Genomic DNA, 16,935 nt, shown 5'->3' with positions numbered 1-16,935 from the left:
ACTAATCACAACACTTGCTGATAAATAATTCAGAAAACAGTACAAAAAACTGCATCAAAAACATTGGGGGGGGGGCGGGCTGTTGGATATTTCTGATACATCGATGCACAAAAGTGCATAAAGTTATTTCTATATTATGCACGTTCCGATATCATGTAACTGTGATCTATAACTCTATTTCCAACCGTTTAGGAGATACAGCCTGCTACAGTTGCATGGGCACCCTGTATAGAGGACAATCTAATAAAAAATTTCATTTGTACTCGACACAAACTCATAATCCTTTTTAGATATCACGATTACAATGATATGTACTTGATGTGATTAATAAGTTTGATTTAGAAGAAAATATGTGAGTTTCCATTAACGAGCCGATTGTCACGTTTGCTTCCAGGTATCCCAACTTCTCGAAATCAGATCGATCGCCAAACCTTCGACAGTTCGAGTTCACGCAAGTGGACCCGTACTCACCGAAGATGATAAATATCGCTGGTGTTATCTCAATCGCTCTGTTCTACGCGCTGATCTTGGGCGTAGGAATATGGGCGGCCAGGAAGAAAGAGGCTGGAAACGACTCCGAGGAGGAAGTCATGCTAGCGGGTCGCTCGATTGGATTGTTCGTCGGAATATTTACGATGACGGCGACATGGGTCGGTGGTGGTTACATTAACGGTACAGCTGAAGCGATCTACACACATGGACTTGTTTGGTGCCAAGCTCCTTTCGGATATGCCCTCAGTCTCGTTTTTGGTAAGTTGGCAATTATGACAATCAACAATCAACAAATTACGAGCTTAGACCGGACCCGGGCAACAACTTCCCCGTCGCTTTACCACTCCCACTACCAGTGTACCGTACTTTGCCTCGCGTGACTCCGAGGATACGGCCTTCAATAATACACGCCCGCTTAAAAGTATGTGGACAACAATTAAATTGTACAATTTAATTTGTCGTGGTTTGCTGTCTTCTCAAGACAATAATAATGATGATTGGTGAGGTATCTAATGAATTATTATTAACTGTGTACACAGGACTGCATAAAATTGAATAAAACTGATCAAAGATTCATATAAAAATTAAACGTGTTGTCCACATACTTTTGAGCAAGAGTGTATATATAAATACATTTAGTGAGGTCCAGTTGTCCAGGCCTAGCTTAGACTATCAGCGGACAACAAAACTATTTGCGTTTCATTTAAAATCGATTCTCCCAAGAGTTACTCATGAGAATTACTGCATATAGAGTCTGCAGAAATATTTACTGTTTTATATTCGTTGCTAATAGAAAATGTACACAAGCTGTCCCAACGCAACAAACCGTACATATACATGTAGTACATGTAGTACACAGCCTATAACATATATGCATGTACATATAGTAAACCACGTGGGGAATCAATACTCCAACATAGAATAACTTTTAGGACTGCTTAAGATTCTATCGCCTTGAAGAAGAATAAACAAGTGTGTAACTTCTCGTTGAAACTATGAGGATGTAGTTTCTGAATGATCATCGTAATACATACATATGCTACTGTATGTCGTGTATTCTATAAACTAAATAAGAAATTTTCAATTATTAGATAAAAGCTATCCAAGCTTTTGAATTATTTTAAATCTAAAGTCAATAATTTATAAATCAATAAATAATTTCACGATATACAAACGTCACAACATACGTTAAAAAGAAACGAAAGGATTTTATGGAAATCTATTGTGGAAGCTATGACGTAAAAAAGATTTTTGACAACAAGTACATTCGTTACAGAATAGTAAAGAACCAGATTAAATATTGTGGCGATACATTCTCGTAATGATTACTCAGTTCAAGGTCACCTCAAGATCATTTCAAGGTCATCGTAAGCTAGGTCATTGATACATAATACTATTTAAATACTAACTTAAATTTCACTAAATAGTTTAATTGCTATTGGTCCCTTCTTCTTCCACAAGATTGTTACCACTTATTCGTATTTTATATTTCGTCATCTATTTGTTTTTCTTGAACAATTTCAAGTCTATCTCCTTTCAACTTTCCTACTCCTGCTTACCCACTTGTCTAACTGCTTTCACACTCATATTTTCCAAGTCTTTTCAGTTCCTCTTTCCATCTCCCTAATTGCTTCCAAACCCTTTTGCTCTCTTGTCCACTTTCTCTTTCCATCCTCTAATTTGTTCTTTCTATTTACTATCCTCTTCACCATCCTTTTTTACTTCTATATGTTTACACTCTCTTCTCGTTTCGTAACTAATATTAGTGGGAGGAAAAAATATAAATTCTTTTAGTGAAATTCTTATTTGACGATTTTTAATCGACAAGAAAATAACCGATTTCAAGTCTCTAGCTCATCAGGAAGTTAGTTTAAAATCAATTACAAAATTTGCCACCGAACAAACAGACAAACAAACAAGAAAGCGAGCTAATAAAAACGTGGTAATATTTGCTCAGAAGTCGTGAAGCGGCAGCGGGTCCTCCCCACCAAACTCCTGTGCAGTGGAGGAGGAGGTTGGGGAGGCAAAGCACGGTAGGGGCAATATGAAATAGTTGGTAGTGGGGGAACCGGTACACTGGTAGTGGGGATCGTGAAGCGACAGCGGGGAAGAAGTTGTCACATATATAATAGATCTCTGACAAATGATGCAATTGGAATTACATAAAAGCACAATAAATAACTTATTCGATCGTTAGAAGTACTTTAGTACACAAATAATAATAAGTATTGTTTTCTGCTTATGCTTCTTGCAGGTGGCATATTTTTTGCGAACAAAATGCGAGAGCAAGGGTATATCACGATGTTGGATCCTCTTCAGGATGCGTTTGGTGAACGTATGGGGGGTCTTCTCTTTCTTCCTGCCCTCTGTGGTGAAGTGTTCTGGGCCGCGGGTATTTTGGCAGCTCTAGGCGCCACAATAGCAGTCATCGTCGACATGGAGCAGGGTGCCTCGGTCATTTTGAGCGCCTGTATTGCAGTTTTGTACACTCTCTTCGGAGGTCTTTATTCTGTTGCTTATACTGATGTTATTCAACTTTTTTGCATCTTCATTGGACTGGTAAGTCACAACACTTGGTACCATTCTGTATCATACGTGTTATTTCTTATTAGGAGGCTACACACCATTGATGGGGTACAAAAATTCAATTTTTCAAAAATTGCATATTCCGAAGGGGTTCTCAAACTTTTTGTACGTTGCACCACACAAACAGAATTAAAAAGTATATCCACCACCATAAAAACATTAAAATAAATTAATAGATCCCAAAATGGAGAGTTCACAATCGAAGAATAAACAATTTTGTGTGAAAATTTTAACGCAGTTTTCTCGAAATGAAGTTTTCAAGTACCAGAAATATTTGAAAAACTGTTGTGGGTGTCGTGTAACCGGTGGTACAATCCGCAAGAAGGTGAATCTACATGAAAAAATAAGTCGAGTAAAAAATTAATGTTATTCGCCTGATGCCTCGTTTTAACTGTAATAAATAGTTCGCTGGTTTTTTCTGTAATTCAATTAAATTTTCAGAAAGTACAATTACAATAAAAAAGATTGAAAATATGTTTCTGCGAAAATAGATGGAGGTCACCTAGACTTTTTCTAATGGTGCAGTACCTATATTGTTTATCCCACGGTGTTGTAGCTGACGCTGATATGCCGTGACCTTAGAAGACGTCCTTGAATGTAAAAATATCGAGTAAATCGAGGGAGACATTACTATTGGCCTTAACCTGTTGGCTTTGATACGATGATATTTTTCATGTTTCTCTTACATTTACATTCTAACATGAACATATGTCATGTTAATATTTAGTATTTCGGACGTGTCATCTCATTGCAATGAAACAGGTTCCTTTCCCTTGATTTCTTCGATATTTCTTTCTTCAAGGTAATTCGAAGGTCAGCTAAAACACGATGGAATAAGAAGCCTAGGTATAGTCCCATTGAGAAAGGTGAAACCGATCTTAAGATGACCTTTCAAAAACACAGTGTTATGGTTTCGTTACAGTGGATGTGCATTCCATTTGCGTGGTCGAATCCAGTGGTAGAACCCCTTAGTTCCATGGATGTGGATTGGATCGGTGAAGTAGACCCAAAACAGTACTGGTCTTACTTTGACAATGGTTTGTTGTTGGTGTTTGGTGGAATTCCGTGGCAAGTGTATTTCCAACGGGTCTTGTCATCGAAAACGGCGGGGAGAGCTCAGCTGTTGAGCTATGTGGCTGCCGGAGGCTGCATCCTCATGGCTATCCCGCCTGTGCTGATCGGAGCCATTGCCAAAGCGACCCGTGAGTGAAATTTGCAACATTAACAATTCCGTTGTTCATTTTCGCACGTCCTCTCTAAATGTTTGTATTGTAACCCCGGCTACTGTTGGTTAAAAAGAATTATAGCACGGTAGAACCTCGTTCATGCGAACCAGTTAGCGGCGCGGCTGCTACACGATGAAATAGGAAAGATTACATAGTTACATAGTTGATAGTCTTGAGAACTTCCGGAAAAAATATCCTCGCCGAATATAGATCCCCTATCACTCGTGTTACATGAAAGACATTGTTCGCGTTATTATAGTTCAGAAAAATATGTGTACGGCCGTGTTTAGTCGCGGCACGTTGTATACCATGTGTCGTAGAATAGAAACTAAGCGTCACTTCTCGTGCTTGAGGGGGAAAACCTAAAATACCCATGTTTCATGGGTACCTGAAGCTAAAGGGGATCGAATTAGATACGGTTTGCTCTTCAACCCCCTCCGCTTCACATTCGAAGGCTACTTGACATTTGCTGCTGTTGCAGACGAACAGAGAGAGGGAGAGAGAAAGAGAGAGAACTGCTGGTATTTACAAGGTTCCAGGGCTAAGCGGGTCGGTGTTGTAACGGAAGGGTGTGTGGACGAAGGGTGCTTTGATATCCCACAGCGTGTACAATAGCGTGGGATTTTGCCATATGGCGTTCTAGGCGCGAGGGTGAGGGTGATAATGCGACTCGTCCACTAACACGCAGTACAGCAGACACGCCGGAATTAATGACGTCGTGTATCAGTGTCTTCTGTACTTTCAGTTTTTCGGACAGAGAAACCATTCTTTTGTCACCGTCGGTTCGGATATTCGAAGTTCTACTGTGTCCCATAGATCAGTGGTCCGCAAACTCGTTAGTCGAAAGAGCCAAATATCAGCAGTACAACGATGTAGATTGAGAGCTAAATTTCTTTACAAGAACCCTGTTTTTATAATAATCTTATGTATTGATAAAAATAGAGTAGAAATTGCACTTTATTTGAATTTAGATATAACACACTGATTGATTGAAAATTGTATATTGAAATTCTATATATTAAGTTAAAATAAAATAGATTTATTTTAAACACGTGGGAGAGAGTTTCCCGACCACTGCGATAGATAATGGGAGTATAATAAACCGGCCTTTGCTTAGTGCAATGCAAATGTTTTAGGAGTAATAATTACTTTTTTAACGATGTTGCGAATGATTAAATTGTTACAGCTTGGAACGAGACAAGATACACCGGTCCCTATCCGCTCACCGAGAGGGAGACCAGCATGATTCTACCATTGGTATTGCAATACTTGACTCCAGACTTCGTTTCGTTTTTCGGATTAGGCGCAGTATCGGCAGCAGTAATGTCTTCGGCAGACAGTAGCATCCTCTCAGCTAGCTCCATGTTCGCCAGAAACGTGTATAAATTAATCTTCCGTCAGAGGGTAAGTTCATCTTCGACGATTTCCTCTAAATCGGCTTCATCATCATCATCACTATTACCATCGTCACCACCATCATCACGTTCATCATAACCATCAAACGAAACTAGACACGTAAGCCCGAAACATTATTATCATCGCTTCCAATCAAACGCAAAAGAAAGTAGACTTTCGAACGTCATTGTTTCCAATTGTGCCAAATCAGTTCAGATTACATATCTTACAAACTAGACACACAAATTGCTGATGGAGAACGAAAGAACCGGAAGAACGACATTGTACGAAGTAGCATCGGTCCCAGGTTGGACCCGTTCCGATTCGTCTCGCGTTTGAATTCGCGTTCAGTCTACTTTGTTCGAACTCATCACACAAACTCTCGTGAAGTCGATGTTTCTCAGCCGAAAAAACATCGTGAAAAACATCTCTTCGACATCATACGCCAATTACTCGATCCTCCCGCGTGCGCTTGGTTCTCCTTCCTCTCTACAACCATTTTCCCAAACAGGCGTCGGAAATGGAGATCATCTGGGTGATGCGCGTGGGCATAGGCGTAGTCGGTGTCCTAAGCACAGTGATGGCGTTAACGATTCCGTCGATCTACGGCCTCTGGTCAATGTGCTCGGATCTGGTCTACGTGATCCTCTTCCCCCAACTGTTGATGGTGGTCCATTTTAAAGATTACTGTAACACGTACGGCAGCCTGTCTGCCTATATAATAGCCTTCGTAGTGAGGATCAGCGGAGGCGAGCCGTTGATGGGTCTACCCGCGTTGATCCATTATCCGGGCTACGACGAGGAGACGCAAACGCAGGGATTCCCCTTCAGAACGATGGCGATGATGATGTCTCTGGTGACTCTGATCGGTGTGTCGTACGGCACGCAGGTGGCCTTCCTGACTGGTAGATTGGCGCCCGGTTACGATGTCTTCAGGTGTGTCGTCAACATACCTGAAGACGTCGAGAGAGTCGGGCCGGATCCAGCAGAGGGCGAGCAAATGTCTGTCTTAGCTGCTGGGGTTGGCAGGCTTTATGGTAGCAAGGATGAATCGAACGGACGAGTGAATCCAGCGCTCGAGCCGGACTACGACATGGAGCCGGGATACAAGGTCGCAGGGATGACGGACGGCGTTGTTGGCGGAGGTGGTGGTGGAGGACACCTCGCCCCTCACGGAGCCAACGCGCCTAGGCAACCGCAATCTAGTACCGCGTTCTAATCCCTGGTTCCGTGATCGGATGCTGTGACCAACAATAAGCGCGGCGGTGCGGGTTTGCATTTTGTTCCAGTATCAAGTTTTCGTTGGTGAGTGGTTCACTCTTTCATTTCTCTTTTTCTTTTTCCACGCGATACCCCTCTCTTTTCGTTACTTCACCGAGTGGCCAGGTATCCTTTATAGAAAAGCAAACGTTTAGAGCAGGCCTGGTCAACTGATTGCTTACGAGGCTCGTGCGAGGGGAATACGAACTCGCCTAGTAAATTACTACTGTTGCTAGTATCTAAGGCTCGTATTCTCTTCTCGTGCGAGTCGGAGCACGGAGTGGGGATAACGAGCAGCTCCTGAGCAACCAGTTGCCCCGAGCCTGATTTAGAGGATATCGTCGGTGGCTTGGTAATGCATCGCTTTTATCAGCAGGCTTTTTGATAAGACAGGGATAGGCTAACTAGCAACAACACCAGACTTAGTTGAACCCTCTCAGTCCTAAGAACTACAGTCGAACGTCTATTAAAACTGCAAAGGCCTGTGTGCCTCAGGCTATCGACTGTACTCGGCATTCATGTAACGATCCGCGGTTTCAATTGTTTTAAAAATGAATAATCGCGACAGACTTTCTCGTACGAAAGCACATACGAACGAAAGGGTTGACTGCATACGACTTAGGGGATAGGACCAACGCATCCAACATATAAGTACTGATGTTCGTTGATATTATTTATCAATATGTCTACCATGAAACGCGTGAATACGGGCAGTACCTTCTCGTTAATTCTTTAATTGGAATATATCTGTGATATAGAGATTTTTTGAAATAATTCAATATACAGGCTAGTTTATATTCAGATTTGATAATAATAGTTTAATATATTTGATTCTCTGACTTAACACAAATCTGATTGGAACTTGTCCCACAATCCCTTGTCTTGAAGAAATTGCTATCGATCGCATGTATTAACACGTTCCGTGTCACGTGTACCACCGGTATACATTAAACGTGAAATTCAGGCCATAAAAAAGGGCTTGGCACGGAACGTGTTAAGGATGAATCCAAGTTGTCACGTGATTTGGGCCCGGGCCACTTCTTTTCCGCTGTCGCTTCACGACTCCCGTGTACCGGTTCCCCCACTACCAACTATATCATATTACCCCTACCGTGCTTTCCCTCACGTGACTTCTCCCCAACCTCCAGGAACCAGGAGGAGGGGGAGAAGTCTGCGACGCACGAGCCGCAAGTTGCCCAGGCTTGATTCGGATAAGAATCATCGGATAAGGGGTGGGAGTTCCTTTTTGATCTGGAGACTCTGGTCCAGAGTTAGATACCCACGTTAATTGAAACCTGACGAATCAAAAAAGCCGTCTGATAAGCCAGAAGCATATCAAGCGTTTTTACATCGTTCGACTAATTTTCGAAAATTATTATGGCCCAACCGTTTTTTCATTTCATTTAGCCCCCGAACTTTTTCTTTCGCCTCACCTATGTCCGCGAAGCTCCGACGCGATTCAATCTCGAGTTCCATTAAATACGAATCTTTCTCGTGGCCGCGTTTATACTCGCGACTCTAACAGCAACCTGTACCTGTCTGAGTTGGTTCATTCGTACTCGAAGCTTGTTAATAACGAAAGGAATAGATCGAGCACGGACAATCGAGAACGAATGAACTTGCAAGGAACTGCGAGATGCAGGTGACATACTTGATCGGAGCTTCTCGGAGAGTCTGGTGAGGTGGTCCCTACCTGTACCGCCAATTAGGCCTAGTAATTTCCTTTTTGAGAAATATATATATATAAAATAATTATATTTATATATAATTATATATCTGTTCGTACATACATACAGGGTGAACCACGAATCGTGATCAGTAGAGATCATTCTGTTATTAGCAGTCCGACCGAAAATCTTTGTATCGGATATAGCATGGTTTCGAGAGAGCTTTCACGTGATTATAGCAAATTTTTTGTTAACTCCTTTTTTTCATGATTTACATGATTCACCTATCTTGTTAGAGGATTTCAAGACGAGTTCGATAAGTATTATAAGATTAAAAAAAAAACTTGCTATAATCACGTGGAAGCTCCCTTCAATCCATGCTGTATCTGATAAAAACATTTTCGATCGGACTGCTATTAACAGAGTAATCTCTACTGATCACGATTCGTGGTTCACCCTGTATATATATAATTATATATGACTATATTACATATATTTAGAGTTTATCAAACTGCTTGTGAGGAGTAACGTCTTGCACGACCAATCCGTTCAGAGATATAGGGAATATCGATCGATAACTGATCGTTTCACCCAATTTCTAATTTCTAATTTCGTCAGGCGAGTGTTTCTCGATCGATCGAATTAGAAATTAGAAACTCAATCAAGACGAGCGGCTGCCAAGATGGAATCTTTTAGGGAAATGTACAAAGAACCTCGCCAGTTGGTATTATTACTAGCAGAAATTCCCTGGGCGTGAAGAATACTTATCGAATCCGATCCGGTAATTTTATGGCAGGGATTCATTCGGTGGAATTTGTCCTAGTAATAATGCGAAGCTGACAAGAGGTTTTGCGTGTGTGGAGTTACTAGAACGCGACGAATTAGGATCACGTTATCGTTTGTTAGTCTTCTTCCACGTTCCTCGCCACTCACAAGACAATTATTGCTAGGGGAAATAAAAGTTGAAAAATATGAAGAAAAAAAAAAGAAAAGAAAAAAAAAACAGTACAGAGTAAGTCAAGAAGCTTTTGTACTCGATTGTTCTTCCCTCGCTTAGACCGACTGGGTATGTAGACGATATATCTAGATATGTTTTTACTATGGAAACGAGGAGACGGTAGATGTTACTGACTAGCCCGTTTCGCAGTCGCTCGTAGTAGAAATGTGCTCAGGACTTTTTCGACTCGCACACGAAAGTTCAAAAGAATTATTTAGAAATTGGATGTTAAGAAAATAAAGAAAGTAGGTGGGTGAAATAACGAACAATTTTTTAACACGTCGACGCATTGTTATTCTTTCGTTTTCATTTAACCGATAGTTTGAATCAATTCTTTTGGCGACAAATGTAGACGAAATGTAGTGCACCGGGGTTCTGCACTGCACCTACGCACAGGAGGGTTAATTGCATTTATTTGAAGGTCATGTTTCCTTTTTACAATTTTTTCTTGTTACTCATTGAAATTCGAATAAGTCAAAGAACTCGGGTCATACGAGTGAAAAAATTGTAAAAGCAGATTCTTATTCTTCGAATAATAGAATTATGAGAAAGTTCGAAGGCGATTTTTTAATTTGTTAGTGCAAAGGCTGAGTAAGACTTTCGTATGCGATTCTTGAGTCGTTAAAAGATACGTACGGGAACTTACGAAGAATATCAGTCAACTCTAGCTCGTTGCTTTTGATGATGTTTGATATTAAAGTAGAACATTTATAAATATCCTATTGTTTATCTAACGGTTGTTGTTTATCATTGCGGACGGACGGAGTCTTTACGTAGTGTACTGGGGTTTTTCGAAAAACTATAAAATAGAAATTATAGCAGTGTACACACACCAGATGATCGTTTTTTTATGAACGACGTCACCAGTATACCTCAAATCGAACTGATCAGCATTTATCAATTCTTCAGAGTTGAAGATATGCCGAAAAATATTTCAGACAAAATGGTTACAATCCAGATTTCATTTGTAGAAGAGTCACGTAGTTAATAAACAAATCGAACCAGTTTATTATTTCCTACTAAAAAGATGTAAATTTAATCAATTCATTTAATATCGTATTCATGTTGTCGAATTTTTTACCAACGTGAATAACAATAGTATATCTCCTAATGTAATTGGCATAAATAGCTTAACACTTCTTTCAAGACAATAAGATGCCATATCGATCAATGTATTAAAAACTATAATATATAGTTTCTGTATAAATAATATGTTGTTACACAGAAAAAATAATAATTCTGAATTCTACTTCAACCGTTCAATCTTCTCAGTTATTTTCGGTTTTTTAATCTTTATCCGTATAATAAAGCGAGGGTTATATTTGATTCAATAGTGCATATATGCATACGTCTGTGTATTATTGAACTTGATCATTTGTTATCAGTATTCATTTATATTCGAGTTGCAATTGAAATTATCTGAACTTTCTGAACGAAATTTCTGAATCACCCCTTTGATGAAAATTAATTATTAAATTTTAATCAAATGATTAATTTGTTATTCTGTTCGATGAAAATGCGCATCTACTTAGTTTTAGACATTTTGATACCCTCGGTACTGACCGTGTAAACAAATGGAAATTTGTTAGTAACACCTTCAGCCATATTTTTCATATGAAAAGCGTAACCTCGAATGTTCTAGTTTTCTACCAAAAATCAGCAAAAGTGGGCGATGCTAATTGTTAAACGGATCGATCGTCGCACAGATTCGTTGTGTTTATTATATAGTATATATACATATATATATATATATATACAGTGTGTAATATAATCGGAAATACTGACATTGAAACGAGACGAATGAGATTTAGCATCAGAATATCTCAAGACATATATGTATCTAATGTACACATTATACCAACACACAAGAAGACTAAAAAAATGCTGTAGACTGTTAAACAGAATATGAATCGCCGTTATTGTTGATTTAATGGATTCATTTGTTATATTGTTTGAGCGTAGCCGGATTACTCGCACGTTAATGCTTATTATAGTAGCGTCATTGCTCGTCGCAATTGCTTATCCTATTTTTCTTTCAGCTGAAAACAAGGTGAAATTTAGTGCTTATTTACTTATTAAGTACGAGTAGTTCCTACTCTGCGTGTGCCCAAATTTCACAGTGTTTTCTCAACGAAAATGTTTAATAGGCGAGCATGATCAGGCGCGAGCCATTTTCTACCGTCTTCGTTAAGTAGAGTATTCGTGGGATACTCAACGATGATGCAGAATTGTAGCGATCCGTCTGTTTTTCGTTAACGGGGAAATTGTTGATAAGAGTTTCTTCTTCTTTACTGTAAAAAGATTATGAAAACTGAATTTTCCGTTATCGTTACCGTTTACCTCGCCAAAACACTAATCGATAATAAAGTATTTATCATTGAATGAACGCAGAGTTGGGCACTCTCCAAATAAACTTTTTATTCAATTTACGTGTATAAAGTTTATGCTTTGAGTGAAAGATGGAATTAAATGAAAAATAAAAATGTGGAAGATTAACTATTTTATAAATCTATCTCTTTTTTTAATCGTCGAACTGTTACAGAAGGTAACGCAATTGTGAGAAACTGTTTTTAACGAATAAGTAAAATGATATTTTAAGCATAAATCTATATTTCCTCTTTTGGGATAAATCAAGTACAGTAGGACCTCGATGAACCGGATCCCGACTATAAACGAATATGCGTTTAAGTATGGTTATATTATGAAGGGAAATAAATCTTCAAAAATAAAAGTTCATTTTCGAATATAATGTACATTTTAATGCTCGATTCACCGGATCCCGATTATAAACAAATATGCGTTTAATTATGTATAATGTTACATTATGAAGGGAAATAAATTTTCAAAAATAAAAAATTCATTTTCGGATATAATGTACATTTTAATTCTATCGGGTCTCGATTATCCATCGGGCCTTAATTTATCAGGGCTGTTTGTCTCTCGATTAAGCCGGTTAATCGAGGTCCTACTGTATATTTATTTGACATTGTTTTACCCGGGCAACTTATTTCTCCCTGCCGCTTCACGACTCCTACGTCTCCTACTACCAGTGTACCGGCTCCCCCACTTATACCGAGCTCCTAATCTCCCCAACCTCCTCCTACATTCCACAGGAGTTTGGAGAGTAGGATTCAAGGAGTAGGGGGAGGAATCGTTGCCCAGGCCTAGTTTGACCTTTGAACTGAATTATGAATTATGAATGACTTGAATTATTGACTACAATGTCATAACGAAAGATGAGTAAAATTGATTTAACTAAAATTTTACCACGACTAACGTAAATACAATATAGTTCGTACCAATATGGATCCTGTGACACAATTAACAATTCTCATTGAATTAAGAGTTTCTGAATGGTAAGAACAAATACGAATATGACGAGTTAACTCGTCATGCCCAGCGCTGGAAGGTTAACAATTATTTGGAACGAAAGTTGCCCAACTCTGAGTGAACGGAAGTGCTGCCATATTGAGTGAATGACTGTTGAAATGAACGTCGATCGATCAGCCTGTCGGTCGGAGGTGATCTTCTGTTTCGTGGAACAGTGAATAATTTGTAACAATTTTATTAATGAAGCTAATAGTTTCGCACTTTGCGAACGTGTGTGTCAGCTGATTTCACGAAGAGATACGAGAGAATCGTATTTACTGATAGTACGAAAAACGTGATATATTAAATTAACTACATCGTTTTTTAAATACCCCGAATATCATCTTGAAAAATAAAATTGTAAGAGAACTCGCGGTGTTTCAGACCATACACTTTTACTAGCTTTACAAATTTGGAAAATGTCCATTCAAAAAACCATTAAGAAAGTCTATGGTACCAATGGAAAATTAGGAACGATGTTAAAGTTATAATAACAGCTCATAGATTTGAATAATTACTAAATTGTTCTGTTGCTGGTGCAGTAACAATATTATAAAATTTGAAATTAATTGAAATTGACAATTGAAATTAGTCATTAATGGACTGCGGATGTTATGCACGTCAGACCTGGGTAAACAATAATAATATTTTAGGTTACAAGTATTCTTTAGTGACGAGACCACAGTAAATGTTCACATTTCCTAATTACATTTCTGGCAGCTTCTGTTAGGGTTGTTTGAAATATTAATTTCCAACAAAATGATGCAGATAAAACAATTACAGGAACCATTAAATTGCTACAAGATTACCTTCATTTCTAAAATAATAATGCAGATAAAAAATAATTACAGACACCATTATATTGCTTGCAGAAAACTTTTCCTCTTTCATTTCTTTCGAATCACAATTGTTCTGGAAAAAATTGTACTAATTACGACACTTTGCAGACATGATTTGTAAATTTTTGGAACGATTAAAAGAAGAACTAAATGTTCGTACAGTTCCTGTTTCTTTTTCTGATTGGTTCATGAGATTTTGATTTCGCATAAAGATCCGCAGTCATTAATACAATATGATCATGAAACGAAGGCTGATCATTCCGGAAGTGGCGTGTTAGTGAGTAATAATGTAACAGTGTACGTGTCGCTTGTCAGCGAACGCTTCGCGTAGCGAAGGTGATATGACTTGTCTAGACGGTTGACAGAGACCAGAGAAGGTGCACCAGGTGCACACAGATGCATACAGATGCATCTTCCACGTATTTTCGTCTCACTGACGGATAGTAGGACTTTCACTCGGATATTGAGCCTGGAAGACTGTAGACAACGAACAGGAACAACAATTACTGTTATTACAATTCCCAGCAAGGCCACTTTATAGCAGACTATCTCCCTTTTACGACGAGAAACTGAATTAGACGACCGTAAACTGTTTCTTTGTCAGCGACCGAAATTACACTGTTGGAAGATTGCGGATCGAACGAACAATTAGTCAAGAGATAGTGGCATTAAGGATTCCGGGTTCGTTGGATCTAATCGGTTTCAAGCTTGTTGCTTGATCTTGCTAGATCGAGAGAAATGTCTATCGGTTCATTCACGCGAAAAAAAAACGGGATCGTACGATGATTTTCGAGAAAAAGTTCTGCAAAAACATTGCATTCTTTAGTGCCCATAAAAACATTATTTTTCTCACTAACACGACCAGACTGTGGATTTTATGCATTTAAATGAAATAGAAGACATTTAAAGAATTCAAATGTGATTATTAGACTGCGGATCTTTATGCAAAATAAAAATTTCTTACCTGAATTGCAACAAACTGGAGTGAAATAGAAATTTACTTTCTTCCCTAGCATATTTAATAGGTTGAAGTATAAATTTTTCAAATATTTTTGTTATTTTAAATTACACCTACTCATTTTAGTCATAAATGCATAAAATCCGCAGTCTAGTGATTATCAATAAAAGAAATAAATGTTTATGTAGCTTTCGTGTCTTGCAATTAACGGCAATGCTTGTTTAGCGAAATGAATTCTTGGTATTTAGAAAATGAAATAATGATCGTAAGGAAACGGAAAGGCAACGGAAAGAAGTAGCACTGGATGTGCGATCATTTCCAGTTTCGGAAGTCGTTAATGCTGACGCAACAAATTCCAAAGAATTCTCCATATTTCTAGTAGGGTTCAAGTGTTCACGCGAGAATTGCGGAAAAGGAGACCTTTACATTGACAGGCTGACGCAGGTAAAACGTTGACTGTGTGTTTAGTTTGATGATCGATATAGTTTCTTTAACACATTCAGGACAGTGTGATTTATCTTGTGATCGCATTACACGACTATACAGATGACATGATTCGTTGGTGGATCATGGTGATTAATAAAATTCAATACACAATACGACTTGTCGTTGGGTCATCCTATCGTAACAAAGAAAACATGAAAGTTCTAGATATATAATCCACCAGAGGCAACCGTGTTGCGATCGTTATAATGTTTAGTGAATATGAACAATACGGCCCGCTGGTGGTCGTCCTATTATAATTAAGGAAGAAGAAATTTACTAATGGCCATTCTGTTGCGAGACGAATGTAGTATTAGAGTAGGTAAGATGATTTATTAGTGGACTTCTTGCAATAATCGATGGAAGCGTTGAAATAAGAAACATCACTCACTAGTAGCCCGATCCAGAGTCGCCAGATGAGGGGAAGAAGTTGCCCCCACTCTGCCAGTACCGGACGCATGCGCAAGAGTGACAGGGGAGTAGCTACGTAGAAGGGGAAGGTAGAGCGGGGACACAGAAGTCTTGATCTGGCGACTCTGATCTAAATCGAAGAAAAAATGGCATCTCGCAGACGAAATCACCCACCGGTGATCGTGAATTTTCCTTTGTTTCGTCGAATAACGTTACGCGTCTGCGTGATGGGGTGATACAACAATAAAAAGCAATCCATTTAAATCGTAACTCTAGGAAATATCGACGGCGTTGAGTGTCCAATAGATCGACCTGCTATCCTGAATGTGTTAATGTACACCACTCACACGAATCCATATATGTACGTGTAACAAATGAAGTGAACAAACTAGAGCAAACGAAAGCTGTTACATAGAGGCGTACCAAAGAGATAAAGAAAAATGAAAAAAAAAAAAAACGAAACAGAGTAGCAACATAATTTTAATCATAAAACAGCCAGGGTGACATACATATCAATTTGCATTGTAATCAACGATGTAACGAGGAACCTATACATATCATGAAACGTGCTCTAACATATTCTAGGTATTCTAGTCTGTAAGATAAAACAGTAAAGAAACCAACCAGCTAAGTAACAAGAAAACGTTAAAAAAACATGTACATATATATACGTGCTATATATACCCCCCTCGTAAAAGAGAGAATCGACGAGAAGTCGATGAAGAAAAGTTAGAGGGACACAATTTGCCGGACTGTGTGCGTCGGTGTCCTTCTAATTTCTCTTGTTCTCGCGTTAATAAGAGAAACGAAAAAATAAATAAATAAATAAATAAATGAATAAACCGAAATATGGCGCGCGAAAAATATGTACGAACGATGGGCTGCCCGAACGCCGAACGTAAAAAAGGTTCAATCGAGCTGGTTTGAGGATTCTCCGATGAAATTCCAGTGTTACAGGAACGATAATGTTCCACGCGACTTACTCGCCTGCTTTGAAACTCGAACCTAATGTTGTTGTAACCTTCGTCCTATCTCGCGAGCCTGGGATGCCTACCTATTCGTAGAGTATTATTATGTGTAAAGACAGAAGGAACCGACTTCAATCCCTAACTAAGAGTATATTCATGTATATGTACTACGAAAGCGTTACCGCTGTATTGTATCATACGACATAAACTATACGTGTATAATTGAGAAACTGAACGCGATGTTGATTGTAAATGTTAAAAATAAACGGCGTGTAAAAACCAAA

General features: G+C 38.8%; 1 protein-coding gene across 1 annotated transcript in view; it reads left to right on the top strand.

Moving 5' to 3' along the window:
* The window catches only part of Cht (choline transporter), a 26,279-nt gene extending 9,344 nt beyond the window's left edge, over positions 1–16,935 (top strand). Inside the window, exons 3-7 of the mRNA XM_076434323.1 lie at positions 395–750; positions 2,747–3,051; positions 4,001–4,280; positions 5,491–5,708; positions 6,211–16,935. Of these exons, the coding sequence (XP_076290438.1) occupies positions 477–750; positions 2,747–3,051; positions 4,001–4,280; positions 5,491–5,708; positions 6,211–6,918 (1,785 nt within the window). The 5' untranslated portion in view covers positions 395–476 and the 3' untranslated portion in view covers positions 6,919–16,935. The remainder of the gene's footprint in view (positions 1–394; positions 751–2,746; positions 3,052–4,000; positions 4,281–5,490; positions 5,709–6,210) is intronic.

Source organism: Lasioglossum baleicum, chromosome 12 (genome assembly GCF_051020765.1).
Source record: "Lasioglossum baleicum chromosome 12, iyLasBale1, whole genome shotgun sequence".
NCBI classification, from domain to species: Eukaryota; Metazoa; Arthropoda; class Insecta; order Hymenoptera; family Halictidae; genus Lasioglossum; species Lasioglossum baleicum.
Note: the sequence above shows the minus strand (reverse complement) of the source record. Positions and strands in the feature narration are given on the sequence as shown.